This window comes from Protopterus annectens, chromosome 8.part0 (assembly GCF_019279795.1).
Source record: "Protopterus annectens isolate FY-2018-M chromosome 8.part0, PAN1.0, whole genome shotgun sequence".
NCBI classification, from domain to species: Eukaryota; Metazoa; Chordata; order Ceratodontiformes; family Protopteridae; genus Protopterus; species Protopterus annectens.
This window is the reverse complement of record NC_056741.1, coordinates 74717687-74739030: the sequence shown is the minus strand read 5'-3', so window position 1 is coordinate 74739030 and position 21344 is coordinate 74717687. Positions and strand designations below refer to the sequence as shown.

General features: G+C 40.4%; 1 protein-coding gene across 1 annotated transcript in view; it reads left to right on the top strand.

Moving 5' to 3' along the window:
- Positions 1–21344, top strand: part of EMG1 (EMG1 N1-specific pseudouridine methyltransferase) — a 97009-nt gene that overhangs the window by 27895 nt on the left and 47770 nt on the right. Inside the window, exons 2-3 of the mRNA XM_044079629.1 lie at positions 1636–1737; positions 4612–4753. Coding sequence (XP_043935564.1) covers positions 1636–1737; positions 4612–4753 — 244 coding nt within the window. The remainder of the gene's footprint in view (positions 1–1635; positions 1738–4611; positions 4754–21344) is intronic.

The following is a 21344-nucleotide window of genomic DNA, read 5'->3' as shown; positions in this document are numbered from 1 at the left end:
ACACATCCCATTTGAATTAAAGTTCTCATTTGTGTTCATCTGCAGCTATTTGTGATGTTCCAAACTTTTTTTGTATTTATTTGCATTTTTTTTTTGTTGTATTTAAACATTTATGCTGGGCAGTACACTGGTGCAGTGATAGCTAAGAAGCAATAACGGACAGACAGCAATGCTAGAGTGTTGTTTGCAGTCTGCTTGTCCTCACTTTATCCATATTAGTTTTCACCAGGTGTTCAGTGTGCGAGTCCTTTAGGATTGGTTTATCTTCTTCCACTAGTTGGGTTGTCAGGCTAGACCTCAGCTCCTCCCCTCTCCTGAATTGGAATAATCAGGTAATTAATTTAATGAAACTTTGTAGTCTGTGTTATTTGCAACCCCCCACCTTAAAATTTGCATGTCTTTGTAATGCTGCAGTAGCATGTAAAATGTAATATTTATTTTTTTGCTAAATTTTTCTTGTTGGAGGCACTCCGGTTATCTCCCAAACTTATTTTTTTTTTTGGTGTCACCTTCATGTCCTTATAGGACCATATGAGTTTACTAGGCTAAAAGCCCTGGATTGTTTTAAGACTAATCATTCTAATTTTCCCTATTAATGCCCAGGGCTAGAATCTTGGGCATACAGGGCTTCAAGTTTACCTCTGCCTTGGCGCTGAGGCTGTCGCAGGACTAGAGGATTGGCAGTACGTACAGGGCAGTTGTGCTGCGGTGCCTTCCTTGGTGGTACCTATGGGTTTTGCGTTTCCATTTTGTTGGATTGACCCCCCCCCATTACCCAGTTGTAGTCTGGCTGAGCAGTGCTGCATCATGGGTGCTGCTTTTAATTCATTGACTGTGGCTGCGCTGCATTAATGTACTGCTTATTGAGTGCTCATCCCTGGTCCTCCATGTGGTCGTACTGTGTAACCTTCTGTTGAATGTCCATATCTCATTGGACCATGGTGGCTCATTTCTCTCCCTTTAGGCAGGGCAGACCTTTGGATACCCATTCCCAGCCATCCCGTGTTGCTTTTCTGATTGACTTCTAATGAACTCCAAACTGTCTGGAATTCAGGATTTATTGATGTGTGCATCCTGGAGCTGGTTGTATTGTGGTTTATTGGTCTTTATGTGATGATGTGCGACGGTCCTGTCTGAGTGGAACTGCCCATTTAACAAATTAAGGAATGTAACGGGCACTTAGCGAATGCCTTTTCCTCCTTGTTACAAGTCACACCCTGTACCTTTTATTGGAGGGTGTGCCCCCCCCCCCATGTCCAGGTGGCTTGTACCGCAGCTTCATAACACAGCTTGTAGTTTGGTTTTGATGCTCCTATTAATATGTCCTGTACTGTCCATAGGTGATTATTAGGCTAATGTCTCCAGGGGGGTCTTTTTAAGCCTACTCATGCTTGCCAGAATTGAGAATCAAATTCTGTACCTTGTCTGTAAGGTAAATAACTTGACCATTATGCCGACCCCTGTGCATTTGGGCTTGCTGCTGAAAGGAAGTAAGGACTAAATTGTTTGTGTTCCTCTAAACTTTGTCAGACAGTAATTGTATCTTTGTTTCACAGTTCCTTTACTCTTTACCATTTGTTGATTTATTTGTTAAATTTGCCATGTTTTAATTATATTTATATTTTATTCTTTTAGGTGGGGAAGACATTTGAACTGCTGAACTGTGATAAACATAAATCTCTACTTGTTAAAAATGGCAGAGACCCTGGGACCATGAGGCCAGATATAACGCATCAGGTAAAGAAGCAAATTTGTAGAAAAAAAGACAAAAGGTTCACCTCTGTTGTATTGTACATGCTTCATACATTGATACAATAAATGGATAACAGCCTGGCATCATCCTAAGTGCACTCCCATAGCTTTAATGTGTTTAATTAAAACTTTTTCTTAAAACCTGAAAAGGAGGAGTCCAGGTAATTTGCACAAGGACATCCCAGTGGATGAGATATTGAAGTTGCGTATTTAAATTGGATTTGATGTGTGATTGCAGGGTGAAGGTTGTCGGCAAGTATTAGACTTTACTTTCATTCCACTCTTGTACTTTACTTTAATGAGTACCCACATTTAAGATGCTGGTGTTCCCCCCCCCCCCCACATGTTAGGGTTGCTTGTCAGTGTGCTCTCCTCTCTGTCTCCCATGTTAGTTTCAACAAAATGCGAGTTTGTTGGCCAATCCTCTGTTCCCTAGATGTAGTGGCTGTAAACAGCATTGGCATCCTTGGCTTTGTATTTAGTATGACTAGAATAACGAGACATGCAGATTGGCTACAGCCAGGTTTGCCGTAAATGTCTTTGTTCACACATTTATGTCCTCCATCGACTAAAGACCTGGGTTGCTAACACAGATTCACATCCGCTGCTTCTGTAGGGAAGCCTCGTTAGTTATTGCATCTTTCAAAGAAGTCGGGCATTTTGCTGTCCCTTTTTGTCTAGACTGGTTTTCGTTTGACCTCTAACATGGGTTTTCAGGCTGAAATAAATTCTACTTTTTAATGTTCCATACTTTATAGATGAGATGGCAAAAGACTGGCAAAAGGCCTTGCCAGGGAGTATTCTTGTATGCCAGTAAAGTTTAGTGTGGATAATCCCTGTTAATATTCTGGGCTGTTTTTCTGACGTTTTCTTCCTGCACCATTGCTTTGAAGCTGTGTGGTGGTGTACATAATACCAACAGTATTCTAAGTTGACATGTAGTCTCACTCACACCCCCACCTGCTCTAGACAGGCTGTGGAATTTTAATTGAGTCTTCAGAACATGCACCTTGGTTCCAGTTGTCAGTGTTTAGGATGGGACATTTTCCACATCCCCGAGTATCTACAGTAATTATTGCATGTTTTCTGTTTGGCTACTTAGTTTGCAGTATCTTGTGTCACTTGTTGCTTACGTGAATTTGTTTTATTTTAGTAGAGTAATAAATGTCGTGGACCAATTTCGGGCGCATGTAGAACAACCAAGTTTTTATCCCCCCCCCCCCCTTAAACAAGAAACATCTTTATTAAATTATCAAGTATGACACGGGCAATTGTATATTTATATAAATGAAAACACACCATGCAGACATTGTACATTACAAACCACGTTTACATAGTTGCAAACGTACATTACTTCTGTATCCAATCGTTGTCCAACATTATGTATCCAATCGTTGTCCAACATTATGTATCCAATCGTTGTCCAACATTATGTATCCAATCGTTGTCAAACATTGCAGAGCTCGTTCATATTATGCTGCCTTTTAAACCTTGTTCCCCCTCTGCATGTATTGTTCCCCAGTTCTCATTTTTCCTGTGTAATTTGCTCCGACCCTTTTCCAAGTTCTAATGCAGAAAGAGCAGTGCAGTAAATGATGACGGCAGTTGATAAAGTTAAGAAATATTTAAAGGAGAACTGCCCCCACAGATTAAAACAAAGTTTACTTCGTCATGGTTTGGTGTTTCCTACATTTTAACACCACTCTGGGACTATTTACAGGTTTTTAAATATTTTTATACATAATTTCTGTGTCTGACAACATGGGGTCTGCCGTGTTGAAGTAATTCTGATTATTTAGTTTGCCTCTAGGTATCCCACATCCCTCAAATGAGTCACGCAGGCCCGTTTATTCTTAAAGCTGCTGGCACTGCATTGATTTTACATGCATATACTGCTGTCTTTCAGTCTGTTTCAAGTAACATTTCATGCCGTTCAATAACCACTTAAAACACAAACTGTACAAATGCCACAGAACTGACTTTCAAAGTGCTTTTCACTGCTGCTTCTTTTTAGACTGGCTAAACTGCAGCCTTTTGTGAAGCCTGAATTGTACTACCTTGACTCCTCTCCCATCCCCCTTCACACCTAACTTCTCTAGCTGTCAAAAGTGCTAAGGATAATTTGACCTGTTACCTGCTGTGATTGACAGCTCACAGCAGGAGATTTGACTCTTTTGTACTGTTTCCTTGTTCTACCCTTCCCTTTCTGAAGGGGAAGGACCAGGGAGCTCTTGACATCACAGCATAGGTGGGTTTTTAGGATAGTCATGATGATGGCAGTTTGAGAAGGGAATTGACCAGAAATCTACCTGTATTCAGTGGCCTTGATGCTGTCAATGAATTGGAGACTGCTGCAAGCTTTTCCATGGCAGGATAAAAGTTTTTTTTTTTTTTTTTTTGAAAGTGAACCACCACAGTGCATTAAGGTACTGCTCTAGTGGAGAGAAATAGTCAATATAAAATATTTTAAATGCTGTGCTGTTTATGCATAGCAGGGATGATAAATAGGGAGAAAATGGACAGATAAGTTGAGCAATAATAGAATCCCGTTGACCTTTAAGTGAAAGGTATACCAGTTAACTGCATGTGTGAATAATGCCAAGGAAATGTGAGCAGTGTGTGAATAGTATGCAGGCGTAGTAGACTAACACCGATGTATGGGAGAGCATAGCGAAGGAATGAGATCTGGAGGATAAAGGGAGAGGAAAAGTAGAGGGGGTGGGTGAAGTTAAAGTGAGTAAATGTAAAGCTGAGGGAACAGCTTTGAATGTGCTATACAAAAAGATAAGTTTGAGTTAATGTGATGTAATGTTAATCACTTTGTGTTCTGCTGATCTTGTCTCCTGCTGTTTTTTTTAGAGTCTCCTGATGCTGATGGACAGTCCACTGAACAGAGCTGGGCTTCTTCAGGTGTACATTCATACACACAGGAATGTTTTGATAGAAATCAACCCTCAGACTCGAATACCCCGAACCTTTGACCGATTCTGCGGACTTATGGGTAAAAAAGGCCTCTTCTGATCCTCCTCTGTTTATATTGTCTGTTACGTGATGTAGGTTACTTGACTTATGGGTAAATAAGGCCTCTTCTGATCCTCCTCTATTTATATTTATGTGATGTAGGTTACTTTTATGGGTAAAGAAGGCCTCTTCTGATCCTCCTCTGTTTATATTGTCTGTTATGGTGATGTAGGTTATTTGAGTTATGGGTAAAGAAGGCCTTTTCTGATCCTCTGTTTATATTGTTTGTTACGTGATGTAGGTTATTTGAGTTATGGGTAAAGAAGGCCTCTTCTGATCCTCTGTTTATATTTGTTGCGTGATGAAGGATACTTGAGTTATGGGTAAAGAAGGCCTCTTCTGATCCTTCTCTGTTTATATTGTATGTTAAGTGATGTAGGTTATTTGAGTTATGGGTATAGAAGGCCTTTTCTGACCCTCTGTTTATATTTGTTACGTGATGTAGGTTATTTGAGTTATGGGTATAGAAGGCCTTTTCTGATCCTCTGTTTATATTTGTTGCGTGATGAAGGATACTTGAGTTATGGGTATAGAAGGCCTTTTCTGACCCTCTGTTTATATTTGTTGCGTGATGTAGGTTATTTGAGTTATTTTTCTGACCCTCTGTTTATATTTGTTACATGATGTAGGTTATTTGAGTTATGGGTATAGAAGGCCTCTTCTGATCCTCTGTTTACATTTGTTACGTGATGTAGGTTATTTGAGTTATGGGTATAGAAGGCCTTTTCTGATCCTCTGTTTATATTTGTTATGTGATGTAGGTTACTTGAGTTATGGGTATAGAAGGCCTTTTTTGATCCTCTGTTTACATTTGTTACGTGATGTAGGTTATTTGAGTTATGGGTATAGAAGGCCTTTTCTGATCCTCTGTTTATATTTGTTACGTGATGTAGGTTATTTGAGTCATGGGTATAGAAGGCCTTTTCTGATCCTCTGTTTATATTTGTTACGTGATGTAGGTTATTTGAGTTATGGGTATAGAAGGCCTTTTCTGATCCTCTGTTTATATTTGTTGCGTGATGTAGGTTATTTGAGTTATGGGTATAGAAGGCCTTTTCTGATCCTCTGTTTATATTTGTTGCGTGATGTAGGTTATTTGAGTTATGGGTATAGAAGGCCTTTTCTGATCCTCTGTTTATATTTGTTATGTGATGTAGGTTATTTGAGTTATGGGTATAGAAGGCCTTTTCTGATCCTCCTCTGTTTATATTTGTTATGTGATGTAGGTTATTTGAGTTATGGGTATAGAAGGCCTTTTCTGATCCTCTGTTTATATTTGTTGCGTGATGTAGGTTATTTGAGTTATGGGTATAGAAGGCCTTTTCTGATCCTCTGTTTATATTTGTTACGTGATGAAGGTTACTTGAGTTATGGGTATAGAAGGCCTTTTCTGATCCTCTGTTTACATTTGTTACGTGGTGTAGGTTACTTGAGTTATGGGTATAGAAGGCCTTTTCTGATCCTCTGTTTATATTTGTTATGTGATGTAGGTTATTTGAGTTATGGGTATAGAAGGCCTTTTCTGATCCTCTGTTTATATTTGTTACGTGATGTAGGTTATTTGAGTTATGGGTATAGAAGGCCTTTTCTGATCCTCTGTTTATATTTGTTACGTGATGTAGGTTATTTGAGTTATGGGTATAGAAGGCCTCTTCTGATCCTCTGTTTATATTGTTTGTTATGTGATGTAGGTTATTTGAGTTATGGGTATAGAAGGCCTTTTCTGATCCTCTGTTTATATTTGTTGCGTGATGAAGGATACTTGAGTTATGGGTATAGAAGGCCTCTTCTGATCCTCTGTTTATATTTGTTGCGTGATGTAGGTTACTTGAGTTATGGGTATAGAAGGCCTTTTCTGATCCTCTGTTTATATTTGTTACGTGATGTAGGTTATTTGAGTTATGGGTATAGAAGGCCTTTTCTGATCCTCTGTTTATATTTGTTGCGTGATGTAGGTTACTTGAGTTATGGGTATAGAAGGCCTTTTCTGATCCTCTGTTTATATTTGTTGCGTGATGTACGTTATTTGAGTTATGGGTATAGAAGGCCTTTTCTGATCCTCTGTTTATATTTGTTGCGTGATGTAGGTTATTTGAGTTATGGGTATAGAAGGCCTTTTCTGATACTCTGTTTATGTTTGTTATGTGATGTAGGTTATTTGAGTTATGGATATAGAAGGCCTTTTCTGATCCTCTGTTTATATTTGTTACGTGGTGTAGGTTACTTGTTATGGGTATAGAAGGCCTTTTCTGATCCTCTGTTTATTTGTTACGTGATGTAGGTTATTTGAGTTATGGGTATAGAAGGCCTTTTCTGACCCTCTGTAGGTTATTTGAGTTATGGGTATAGAAGGCCTTTTCTGATGCTCTGTTTACATTTGTTACGTGGTGTAGGTTATTTGAGTTATGGGGATAGAAGGCCTTTTCTGATCCTCTGTTTATATTTGTTGCGTGATGTAGGTTACTTGAGTTATGGGTATAGAAGGCCTTTTCTGATCCTCTGTTTATATTTGTTACGTGATGTAGGTTATTTGAGTTATGGGTATAGAAGGCCTTTTCTGATCCTCTGTTTACATTTGTTACGTGATGTAGGTTATTTGAGTTATGGGTATAGAAGGCCTTTTCTGATCCTCTGTTTATATTTGTTACGTGATGTAGGTTATTTGAGTTATGGGTATAGAAGGCCTTTTCTGATCCTCTGTTTATATTTGTTACGTGATGTAGGTTATTTGAGTCATGGGTATAGAAGGCCTTTTCTGATCCTCTGTTTATATTTGTTGCGTGATGTAGGTTATTTGAGTTATGGGTATAGAAGGCCTTTTCTGATCCTCTGTTTCCTTTTCTGATCCTCTGTTTATGTTTGTTACGTGATGTAGGTTATGGGTATAGAAGGCCTTTTCTGATCCTCTGTTTATATTTGTTACGTGATGAAGGATACTTGAGTTATGGGTATAGAAGGCCTTTTCTGATTCTCTGTTTATATTTGTTACGTGATGTAGGTTATTTGAGTTATGGGTATAGAAGGCCTTTTCTGATCCTCTGTTTATATTTGTTATGTGATGTAGGTTATTTGAGTTATGGGTATAGAAGGCCTTTTCTGATCCTCTGTTTATATTTGTTGCGTGATGTAGGTTATTTGAGTTATGGGTATAGAAGGCCTTTTCTGATCCTCTGTTTATATTTGTTACGTGATGTATGTTATTTGAGTTATGGGTATAGAAGGCCTTTTCTGATCCTCTTGTTTATATTTGTTGCGTGATGTAGGTTACTTGAGTTATGGGTATAGAAGGCCTTTTCTGATCCTCTGTTTACATTTGTTACGTGATGTAGGTTATTTGAGTTATGGGTATAGAAGGCCTTTTCTGATCCTCTGTTTATATTTGTTGCGTGATGTAGGTTATTTGAGTCATGGGTATAGAAGGCCTTTTCTGATCCTCTGTTTATATTTGTTACGTGATGTAGGTTATGGGTATAGAAGGCCTTTTCTGATCCTCTGTTTATATTTGTTGCGTGATGTAGGTTATTTGAGTTATGGGTATAGAAGGCCTTTTCTGATCCTCTGTTTATATTTGTTGCGTGATGTAGGTTATTTGAGTTATGGGTGTAGAAGGCCTTTTCTGATCCTCTGTTTATATTTGTTACGTGATGTAGGTTATGGGTATAGAAGGCCTTTTCTGATCCTCTGTTTATATTTGTTGCGTGATGTAGGTTATTTGAGTTATGGGTATAGAAGGCCTTTTCTGATCCTCTGTTTATATTTGTTACGTGATGTAGGTTATTTGAGTTATGGGTATAGAAGGCCTTTTCTGATCCTCTGTTTGTATTTGTTACGTGATGTAGGTTATTTGAGTTATGGGTATAGAAGGCCTTTTCTGATCCTCTGTTTATATTTGTTGCGTGATGAAGGATACTTGAGTTATGGGTATAGAAGGCCTTTTCTGATCCTCTGTTTATGTGTGTTACGTGATGTAGGTTATGGGTATAGAAGGCCTTTTCTGATCCTCTGTTTATGTGTGTTACGTGATGTAGGTTATGGGTATAGAAGGCCTTTTCTGATCCTCTGTTTATTTGTTACGTGATGTAGGTTATTTGAGTTATGGGTATAGAAGGCGTTTTCTGATCCTCTGTTTATATTTGTTACGTGATGTAGGTTATTTGAGTTATGGGTATAGAAGGCCTTTTCTGATCCTCTGTTTATATTTGTTGCGTGATGTAGGTTATTTGAGTTATGGGTATAGAAGGCCTTTTCTGATCCTCTGTTTATATTTGTTACGTGATGAAGGATACTTGAGTTATGGGTATAGAAGGCCTTTTCTGATCCTCTGTTTATATTTGTTGCGTGATATAGGTTATTTGAGTTATGGGTATAGAAGGCCTTTTCTGATCCTCTGTTTATGTTTGTTACGTGATGTAGGTTATTTGAGTTATGGGTATAGAAGGCCTTTTCTGATCCTCTGTTTACATTTGTTACGTGGTGTAGGTTACTTGAGTTATGGGTATAGAAGGCCTTTTCTGATCCTCTGTTTACATTTGTTACGTGATGTAGGTTATTTGAGTTATGGGTATAGAAGGCCTTTTCTGATCCTCTGTTTATATTTGTTGCGTGATGTAGGTTATTTGAGTTATGGGTATAGAAGGCCTTTTCTGATCCTCTGTTTATATTTGTTACGTGATGAAGGATACTTGAGTTATGGGTATAGAAGGCCTTTTCTGATCCTCTGTTTATATTTGTTGCGTGATGTAGGTTATTTGAGTTATGGGTATAGAAGGCCTTTTTTGATCCTCTGTTTATATTTGTTACGTGGTGTAGGTTATTTGAGTCATGGGTATAGAAGGCCTTTTCTGATCCTCTGTTTATATTTGTTACGTGGTGTAGGTTACTTGAGTTATGGGTATAGAAGGCCTTTTCTGATCCTCTGTTTACATTTGTTACGTGGTGTAGGTTATTTGAGTTATGGGTATAGAAGGCCTTTTCTGATCCTCTGTTTATATTTGTTGCGTGGTGTAGGTTACTTGAGTTATGGGTATAGAAGGCCTTTTCTGATCCTCTGTTTATATTTGTTGCGTGATGTAGGTTACTTGAGTTATGGGTATAGAAGGCCTTTTCTGATCCTCTGTTTATATTTGTTGCGTGATGTAGGTTATTTGAGTTATGGGTATAGAAGGCCTTTTCTGATCCTCTGTTTATATTTGTTGCATGATGTAGGTTATTTGAGTTATGGGTATAGAAGGCCTTTTCTGATCCTCTGTTTATATTTGTTACGTGATGTAGGTTATTTGAGTTATGGGTATAGAAGGCCTTTTCTGACCCTCTGTTTATATTTGTTACGTGATGTAGGTTATTTGAGTTATGGGTATAGAAGGCCTTTTCTGACCCTCTGTTTATATTTGTTACGTGATGTAGGTTACTTGAGTTATGGGTATAGAAGTTTTTTTCTGATCCTCTGTTTATATTTGTTACGTGATGTAGGTTATTTGAGTTATGGGTATAGAAGGCCTTTTCTGACCCTCTGTTTATATTTGTTACGTGATGTAGGTTATTTGAGTTATGGGTATAGAAGGCCTTTTCTGATCCTCTGTTTATATTTGTTGCGTGATGTAGGTTACTTTAGTTATGGGTATAGAAGGCCTTTTCTGATCCTCTGTTTATATTTGTTACGTGATGAAGGATACTTGAGTTATGGGTATAGAAGGCCTTTTCTGATCCTCTGTTTATATTTGTTATGTGATGTAGGTTATTTGAGTTATGGGTATAGAAGGCCTTTTCTGATCCTCTGTTTATATTTGTTATGTGATGTAGGTTATTTGAGTTATGGGTATAGAAGGCCTTTTCTGATCCTCTGTTTATATTTGTTACGTGATGTAGGTTATTTGAGTTATGGGTATAGAAGGCCTTTTCTGATCCTCTGTTTATATTTGTTACGTGATGAAGGATACTTGAGTTATGGGTATAGAAGGCCTTTTCTGATCCTCTGTTTATTTGTTACGTGGTGTAGGTTATTTGAGTTATGGGTATAGAAGGCCTTTTCTGATCCTCTGTTTATATTTGTTACGTGATGTAGGTTATTTGAGTTATGGGTATAGAAGGCCTTTTCTGATCCTCTGTTTATATTTGTTGCGTGATATAGGTTATTTGAGTTATGGGTATAGAAGGCCTTTTCTGATCCTCTGTTTATATTTGTTACGTGATGTTGGTTATTTGAGTTATGGGTATAGAAGGCCTTTTCTGATCCTCTGTTTATATTTGTTGCGTGATGTAGGTTATTTGAGTTATGGGTATAGAAGGCCTTTTCTGATCCTCTGTTTATATTTGTTGCGTGATGTAGGTTATTTGAGTTATGGGTATAGAAGGCCTCTTCTGATCCTCTGTTTATATTTGTTACGTGATGTAGGTTACTTGAGTTATGGGTATAGAAGGCCTTTTCTGATCCTCTGTTTATGTTTGTTACGTGATGTAGGTTATTTGAGTTATGGGTATAGAAGGCCTTTTCTGATCCTCTGTTTACATTTGTTACGTGATGTAGGTTATTTGAGTTATGGGTAAAGAAGGCCTCTTCTGATCCTCCTCTGTTTATATTTTTTGCGTGATGAAAGATACTTGAGTTATGGGTATAGAAGGACTTTTCTGACCCTCTGTTTATATTTGTTACGTGATGTAGGTCATTTGAGTGGTCATCGATGCTGTAAGCTAAGCTAGATGGAAAGAAGTGGCTCCATCGGTCATTCATTGACCAGCTGTACGGATTAGTCTTTGGACCTTTTTCGGCCACAGTCTAGGACATGAGAGCCACTGCTGTCTTTATAAAGAGACCATTTTCTGTATGTAAGTAAGTGGGCACCCATACGGTGTGATCGTGCTGAACAGAGATCAGATTCATAGTCATAGATTAGTACTAAGCTAACTGCCCTTGTGAGCCATTGTAAGCTTAGCCAGTTATCCCTTGTGAGACTCAAACCCTGCACCTTGTGTTTGTAAGGCAAACACCTTAACCATTAGGCCACCCTCCCAGGACTGAAACTTGGACCATGGAGCAGGATTGAAACCTGGACAGTGGAGCTGTGATCTTACCGATGATTCCAGCATATTCCTAGGACTAGTAGACACGTTCCGCCAGTTTAAAGTACAGAATTCTCAAGCAGGGTACTTGCTTCCGTTTCACTGCATCATTCTGCACTACGTTTTGTTGAAAGCTTTGTAATACTTGCTGCATTTGTACATTGACTTGAGTCCTTTGTGGCCCACCTTCCGCCTGAAGAGGTCTCTTGGATCAGTGCACCCACCCAGTTAGTAAAAAATACAACATACATACACGTTTCCCCCAGCATCTGTTTTTAACTGGAGAATCCCACTAGATACAAGTGCCTCTTGTCTTTGACACAGGAGTATATTCCGGTTAAGTGACTTTCTAGTTGCACAGTAGGGAAATAGAAACAACTGAAACACTTGCAGATGGTAGCCTTTGTCCTGTGTTTTAAGCTGCAGATTTTATGATTTTTTTCACTCAAATTGGGAGATGTTTAAGCTTGTATTTTAAGTGCATCAGACTTAACTGATGTAGAGAAGTTGGGAAGGGGGCTGTGTAATACTGCTCTCAGATTCCTAACATGGTGTCCACAGAAATACATAGCCAACAAGGCAGTCTATCACACTGTCTGGGTCATCTCAAGAAACAAACAGATTTAATCTATACATTGTCCTCCATAAAAGACAGAAGTACACCAAATAGCTCTATTCACTGGCATTCTGACAGTTTCATTGTCAGATTTGTGTTTGGAAGTAGCCAAGTCCCTCTCACTGACACGCGTGGAGGGCACTGATTTCCCTTTATCCTCCTCAGTTTATTAACTAAAAGGCCGTAGCACCTTCTGGGGTGGGGTGCAGTTAAGTGTGTATCCTGATGGTTTTAGTTTGAGACCAGTTCTGTATTTCCAGGATGTTCATAGATGTACTGAAGTGTACAGATATGAAATGGTTTTGTCCCTTCTGTATTTTTAGTTGACACAGTAGGTTCCCCCATTCTTGGTTCACTTTTAGCATTTTAATTGGTAATACGAGTCTGAAATGTTTGTCAAGTGATATTTTGTCAAATATTTGTTAGTTCTCCTGTGCACTACAGGGTTGCTGAATCCACTTGCAGGGACCCGCTCCCCCCCCCATCAACTCTGATCCAGAACATTTACACAGTGTAGCTTATCTCATTTTTGCCTCTAAACCTTTTTTTTTTTCCTCCATCTCATTGGTACCAGCCTGTTACCACAGTACCTAGTCTACTCTGGGTCATCCAAACATCTCCTCCCCCTTCTCCTGACCATTCTGGTAGTGCTGACATCGATCGTGAACCTTATGCATCCACGGCTTGGCATGTCTGGCTTGGCACCTAGGGAAAGGGGTGCTATGACCTACAGCTATCCCACACCCTTAATCGTACCTGTCGGACGAGCAGGAGTCCCTTTGGACCTAATGGTACCTGCCTGAGGAGCAGGAGTGCAGTGGAGACGTGCAACATATTCCACCTTTGCAGCAACTTAACCATGTCGCCACCCTTTCCCCTCTTTAGGCACATCTATCTGTAGAGATTGACACTGGAGATGCCCATAGGACACCCAAGAACAGTTCCAGTAGTTGCCTAGAGCCCAGTGCTTGCGGGGGAGGGGGGCTGCAGTCCTTGCAGAAAAGTAAAGAAAAGTTTTTACTTGGCGACTATGTACTGACCGTGTAATGTTACAAAGAACAGGTGTTTCCAGTGTGAAGACCTCTTAAAGCATGTGTTTTCAGTCAGTGAAACAGGAGTAGAAGAGATGGTGCAAGGTTTTGGAGCACAGCAAAGTTTTTAGCTAGTAGGTACGAACAGTGCAGTTACATTTGGAGGAAGTACTTGAAGTTAAGTGCATACAAGTAAAGTGTTTGTAGAGTAGGTACACATGACATACATGTGTGTATTTGAAACAAATTTGAAATGTGTGCATTTGGTGGTGTGTGCCCGCACACACCTGTGTATGCAAAACAAAAAAGAAACTAATGCGCTCTATAAACAAGTTGCAATGTGAACAGGCATATTATGCATTTTTGTACTGGAAAACGTGAAATATGATGTCGGGGGTAGTTTATGGGAGGAAATAATTGAGCACCGTGAGCTTTGGTGGCAAGTTACATTGCAAGCCAACAAGCACCCGGGACTCAATGAAAGTATTTCCATTGCCCCCCTCCTCAAATTAAGAGCTGCAAAATTATAGATCCCAAGCAGGAATCTAATGTTCTTCCTTTACTTAATTATTAAGTTATTAACCAATTTCCATGTCAGGACCGTTATCTCAGTTCTATTTCAACAATATATTTTTCAACATAAGATGATGAACTACACTGACGTCTAGAAACTGAAATAATTTTTAAAGTGTTTTTAGAATGTTTTTAAAGTATTTGTATGTTGCTATTTTGCACGTTACTCATTTAACATAAAGATTTTAAACATATTTGTATTAACATGGATAGCTGCTTATTACTGTGTTTCTCTGAATTTTGTAAGCATGATTATAAGTTCTGGGTTCAGAGAAATTCCTAGGAAGCATGCTTGCTGATCCCTGGGCTTTGTTTGCAGTTCCTGTTACTGATTCTTTACCTAATTTGGAAGAGAGGAAGTTCCCTTGCTTACCAGTGGGAGTGGGAAGCATTGAGCTGCCTGTTGGTCCAGTTTTGTGAGGTTTCAGCCAGCAACTTGTAGTTTATTGGTCGTTTTGGGCCAGTTCCTAGCTTCTTACAGCCCCCTGATATAAAAAACGCTAAACGCGCGTTTTTTGTTGGCTTCTACCTACTCAGCACAGATCCTCGTGGTGGCCAGCAGAGTAATCCAAGCTTCAGAGAGCTAAACAGCGACTTTACCTGATTTAAGTATAATTTTGTGGCTTTCCACTTCTGTTTATCTAGCAACTGTATTTCGCCTGCTTGCTGATACATTGTTATTGTTTTTTCTGCATTTATTCTGTTTTGGCACTTGTTTCTCAGTTTGTTACTTTTAAAATCTGTAACTGTTGCAAATTGTTTGTGTAGGCTGTGATAGCCGATTTATAGCATTTATAAGTGTTTACTGTATCTGTTTCTGCTTGTTTTCTGAAAAAAAAAAACAAAAAAAATATCTCTTGTTTTCCGCCTTACTAAGCTAGAATAGTCCAGTTTCAGAGCTTGCTGATCCCTGGGCTTTGTTTGCAGTTCCTGTTACTGATTCTTTACCTAATTTGGAAGAGGAAGTTCCTTGCTTACCAGTGGGAGTGGGAAGCATTGAGCTGCCTGTTGGTCCAGTTTTGTGAGGTTTCAGCCAGCAACTTGTAGTTTATTGGTGTTTTGGGCCAGTTCTAGCTTCTTTCAGCCCCTGATATAAAAAGCTAAGCAGCGTTTGCAGATTAGCCTTGAGTTTGCGTGAGCTGCCACTGTTGCACACTAGGGCAGCGCCGGTTAAGCAGATTTAAACTATTAGGGCTACCTAAATTACACTCTTCAAATTTTCCCTTAAAACTACCTTCCTCGAACTATACTACTGATCTAATCAGCGTATCCTATAACTAAAAAGATGATCTCTACTTGACTCCAAGTAGACTATTCTCTATCTGTTAAAGCTGGCACTTGCTCCTACAGTACTTATTACTTTGATATGGAGGTCTTGTCATAGATAGAACACGAAAAAGGCAAACCCCCACTTCTCGGTCACCCGTCCCCGGAATCTTCTTTAAAGTTTTTGTCCAGTCCTTCTAGCATGTCGAGGGATCAGTTGCTAGTGACCTCTCCTGCTCAGCTGGTGAACCTGGGAATATTGAGGCAATGTTACAATTGCGTCATGTACCTGAACAACCCTCTCCTCCTCCACAAAACACAAATACATGCGAGAGATGCAACTATGGCCAAACTGGAGGCTGAGCTCTCTCAACATAGGACTGGCAAGACCAGTCAGGAGGAGAAGTTACCACACACACTATAGACCCAGTCTCACATAGTACCATCACAACCTCACATCATACATAAACACACAAAGACATACTCGGAGGCTCTGATCAAAAATCTACCTAAACAGCAGAGGCCACCAAAGCAGACACCCAAACAACCACCACCTCAGAACACATCACCTGCAACACATAGACCTCACAGTCAGAGTGTCAAACAGTCACAGCCCTTAAGGCCAAACAAAATGCCAGACACACTAGTCATTGGTGACTCCATAGTCAGACACACTGGCGTCCGCTCACCAGACTGAGTAAGGAGAAGGTCACAGTAAGCTGCCTGTCGGGTGCTAGAATCCGCCACATAACGCAAGCACTCAGGTCTCTCAACAGCAGGTACAAAAACGACTCAGTCATTGTCCACGCTGGTGTAAACTACCTGAGACGTACCTCCTTGGACTACATGAAAAGAGACATTGAGGAGCTCTCTGATTATGTAGCCCAGGCAGGTATGACCCTGACCTTGAGCAGTATCCTACCTTCACCAAGAATGATGCCACAATACAGAGATAAGATGATCAGCTTTAACAATTGGCTTAAACACTGGTGTCATTCAAAGGGGATCCAGTGTCTGTCTGCCTGGGATGACATGCTGGACAAGCCACGCTGCTTCATGAGGATGGCTTGCACCTGTCACCCTGGGATTCTGGATATTGGCACAGGCTCTTGCCACCCCCATAGTGCCTGTTTTAGGCTAGGCTCACCTTCTAAGCCTACCACCCTAGAACACAAAAAAGGAAAAAAACTAAGGGTAATGCTGCTCAATGCCAGAAGTCTGAATCTCAAAATGCACGCACTTGAGGCCCTTCTCAGTATGGAGAACATCGATGTCTGTGCTGTGACAGAAACCTGGTTCAAGGCTCCCGAGAGCACCCCAGCACTATCAGGTTTTACCTCATATCATGCGTTCCGGCCACAAAATCCGGACAATACCAAGAAAGGAGGGGGGGGTATCCATATTCATCAAGGACACCCACACCTCAAGACTGGTGGCAATGCACGATGCATCGGAGACCATCCAGGTGCAATTAACCATAGGCAAGACTGCTCTGCAAATTGTAGCATGTTACAGGCCACCCTCACAAACTCGGGAACCTCACATGGCCTTCCTGAAACCACTAGAGGGATAAATGTATCACCAAACACCATCATACTAGGTGACTTCAATTACCCTAATATAGACTGGGAACACTACTCAAGCCCAAACACCTAGCCCAAAAGTTCCTGGAATTCATAAACTCAAATGCCATGGAACAACTAGTTACCATCCCCACAAGAGGAGATAACATACTTGACCTCATCATCACGAACATGGGAGCACAATGTTCAACACCGAAGTATACCCCTCACTGGTGAGATCAGATCACAAACTAATCTCGCTGGAGGTCCTCATCCCACCCCACCTGAAATAAAAAGACCACAGTAAAGAACTTCTCAAGCCGACTTCACACTTCTAAAGACTAGTGTGGTCTCCTTTAAGGCCCCCGAGCCGGTGGAAAACAGTACACAAGCCGCTGAATCACTTACAAATGCCTTCTACCAGCACCTGCAGGACTGCATGGATAAGGCAATCCCAAGCAAAACAAAGACTCTTTGTACCAAAGGCAGCGTCCAGTCTGGCGGACCCCAGCCATAAACAAACTCTACAACAAAAGGAGGAAGCTACTACAAGATAGAGCAAAATCCTTAAAAGGTAAGACACCCTTGATCACTATAAGTAAAAAACTAAGAGCTCTCATAAAATCATCCAAAGCAAATTTTGAGAGAAAAATAGCTAAAGACTCAAAAGACAATCATAAGGCCTTCTTTAGCTATGTTAGAAACCTGGGAGGAAACTCCCAGATATGCTCAGAACTAGTTCAAAATGATGTGAACATGACGGATCCCACGGACATTGCCAACATACTGGCTGACAGGTTCAGTGCAAACTTCTCCCCTCCCCAAAAGGAGATATCTATACCAAACGATTGCAGCCCCCAAACATCTCCAACGCAAGTGAGAACTGCTCTCCAAAGCAAAAACACAGCATCCATGGGACGGATGGTGTCCCCGGCTGTGCTCCACGAACTCAATGAGGAATTAAACCCACAGCTAGGACAGCTGTTTAATCAAAGTCTTACCTCTGGATACGTACTCCAGGGAGTGGCGCACTGCAACTGTGGTCCCACTTCACAAAGGCGGTGCCTCCACCGACCCTGGAAATTACCGCCCATTAGCTTGACAAGCCTTATCTGCAAAGCCATGGAGAGGATCATAATGGACCTCATAAATAAAGACATGGGGAATTTGCAGACTTTGGATCCAACCCAGTTTGGCTTTGTCAAAGGCAGATCATGCCTTTTAAACTTGGTTGACTTTTGAAACAGTCACCAAAGCCATTGATGAGGGAAAGGCAGTCCATACAGCCTACCTCGATCTGGCGAAGGCCTTCGATACAATACCCCACTCGGGTATCATTGAAAAACTCATCAGCTTAAATATTAACCCATACATCCCAAGATGGGTTGCAAACTGGCTGAGTGACAGAACCCACAGGGTCAGAGTTGCTGGCGCCATGTCAGACTCAAAGCCTGTCACAAGTGGTGTCAAACAGGGCTCGGTCCTGGGCCCACTCTTGTTTGGCATCTACTTCTCCGAAGTACAAGCAAACACAGGAGGGTTATGGCTGACAAAGTTTGCAGATGACTGCAAACTGGGCGCCATAGTAGAAAACACATCTGACACAGATATCCTTCAGAAGGGTCTCACAGAAACGGATAACTGGTGCCAGAGCCATGGCCTAAAGTTAAATGCCAAAAAATGCATAGTCATACCCTTCGGGAAAAACAAGGTTACCCCTAGCTACCAAATAGGTGGCAATCCACTGAGCACAGAAGAAGTTATCAGGGACCTGGGGACCCAGGTTGATAGTAGTCTGTCATTCGACACCCATGTAGCTAAAGTAGTTAGGAAGACCTTCTACATTGCCCACCTTATCATGAAGGGATTCTCATCTAGATCAAGGGAGGTCATTGTCTCCCTCTACTCATCACTCATCAGACCAATGATTGAGTACAATGCCCCATTCGAATGTATCTGACCCGACACTTGCAGCAGCTGGAGAGGCCACAAAAGTTCCTCACCAAAAGGATAAAGGGTCTCAAAATCTGTCCTATGCTGCCCGACTGAAAGAACTCCAGCTCTATTCAGTCACGTGCAGCTTGCTCAGAGGTGACCTTTGCCTAACATACAAGGCCATGTCAAACCCAGATTTGATGAATATGCTTCACCTCAAAAATCTAGATCCATCAGAGCCACAAGGCGGGAGACTTAAACCTCGACACGGCTATTAATAGGACGTGCTGGAGGGATAGATTCATCACCCAAAGACTCCCTATGCTGTGGAACAAAATCCCGGTATATGTGAGGCAGAGCACCTCGCTGGCCTTGTTCAAGAGAAATCTTGACCAATGGATGGGAGATCGCAGATATACCCCAGGGATTACCTCACTGTCACTGCTCGACAGAGGCACAGCAAAATAATGGGTATAGTTCCCCATACTGAAGGGGTGGCGTAAGCCACAAAACGATGGGCTAGGCTTGTAAATGCCCTCTGGCAGATAGCCTAGTATGAACCTATGAACCTATGAACCTATACATTCTTTATAATAGAAAATGGTAGTTCAACTTTGTTCCACAAGATGGCAGTGTATTAAAAGTTGTTCTAGAAAAAGTTTTAAAGTTTAAAGTAATAAAAATGACTGAAAGAATTTGCAGACTTTTAGACAACTGGTATGATATTTGATTATTAGTACAATTAGGTCAATAGTACTTTTTATGCAAGAAATAGGGCATTTAGAATGTGCCTTTAAAAGTTTTCATGGCATACTTTTCATTTACTATGCAGCATGAAATTGGTGGTTTTAAATGTTAATTGATTGTGTGTGTCTATCTGTATATGTATATATGTATGTATGTGTATATATATATATATATATATGTGTGTAATAAATATAAATATAAATATATATATATATATATATATAAATGTGTGTATTTATGTGTGTGTGTGTGTGTGTGTGTGTGTATATATATATATGTGTGTGTATATATATATATATATATATATATATATATATATATATATATATATATATATATGTGTGTATATATATATATATATATATATATATATAGTGTGTGTGTGTGTGTGTATATATATATATATATATATATATATATATATATATATATATATATATATATATATATATATATATATGTGTGTGTGTGTCTGTATATGTATATATATATATATATATATATATATATATATATATACACACACTGCTGCAGTTACCAGCCCACATCTGAGGAAGTTTTTCATAGTTTAGTACCAGGCTATCTGCCCTGGGGCATTTATAAGTCTAGCCATAGTGATGTGGCTTTCGCCACCCCATGTAATGGTACAAAAGTGTACAGAATAGATTTAGAATACTGTGCCTCTGTCTAGTAGTGACACAGAGATGACCCACGATCTCCCATCCACTCGTCAAGATTTCTCTTGAAGAGAGTCTGTGAGGGGCTCTGCCTAACATGAACTGGGATTCTGTTCCAGAATATGGGAAGCCTCTGAGTTATGAATCTGTCCCTCCAGCATGTCCTATTCATATTTGTGCTGAGGTTTTAATCTTTAGCTCTCGTGGTTCTGATGGATTTGGATTTTTTGAGGTGGAGCATGTCCGTCAATTCCTGATTGGACATGGCCTTGTACGTCAGGCACAGATCACCTCTGAGTAGGCGGTATGCTACTGAATAGAGCTGGAGTTTCTTTAGTCTGGCAGCATATGACATATGTTGGAGACCCTTGATCCTCTTGGTGAGGTACTTTTGGGGTCTCTCCAGTTGTTGCAAGTGCTGGGTGAGGTACATACCAAATGGGGTATTGTACTCAATCATGGGCCTGATAAGGGAGGAGTATAGGGGTACAATGACCTCCTTTGATCTGGATGTGAATCCCTTCATGATAAGGTGGGCAAGGTAGAAAGTCTTTCTAACCACTTTGGCAACGTGGGTGTCAAATGAGAGGTCACTATCGACTTGGGTCCCCAGGTCTCTGATTACTTTTTCCGTACTCAGTGGGTTACTGTCTGTGATAATTTGTGGGTACTTTTGTTTTTCCCAAAGGGGATGACTGTACATTTTTTGGCATTTAGTTTAAGGCCATGACTCCGGCACCAGTTGTCCGTTTCAGTGAGGCCTTTCTGTAGGATGTATGTGTCAGCTGGTGTATCAACTATGGCACCTAGTTTGCACTCATCTGCGAACTTTGTCAGCCACAACCCTCCCATGTTTGCTTTCACATCTGAGAAATAAATGCCGAACAAGAGGGGGGGTCCCAGGACAGAGCCCTGTGGGACACCACTTGTGACTGGCTTTGAGTCTGACATGGCTCCAGCGATTTTGACTTTATGGGTTCTATCCTTTAGCCAGTTTGCAACCCATCTTGTGACATATGGGTTTACATTTAAGCTGTTGAGCTTGTCTATGATGCCTGAGTGGGGTATTGTGTCGAAAGCTTTAGCCAAGTCCAGGTAGGCTGTATGG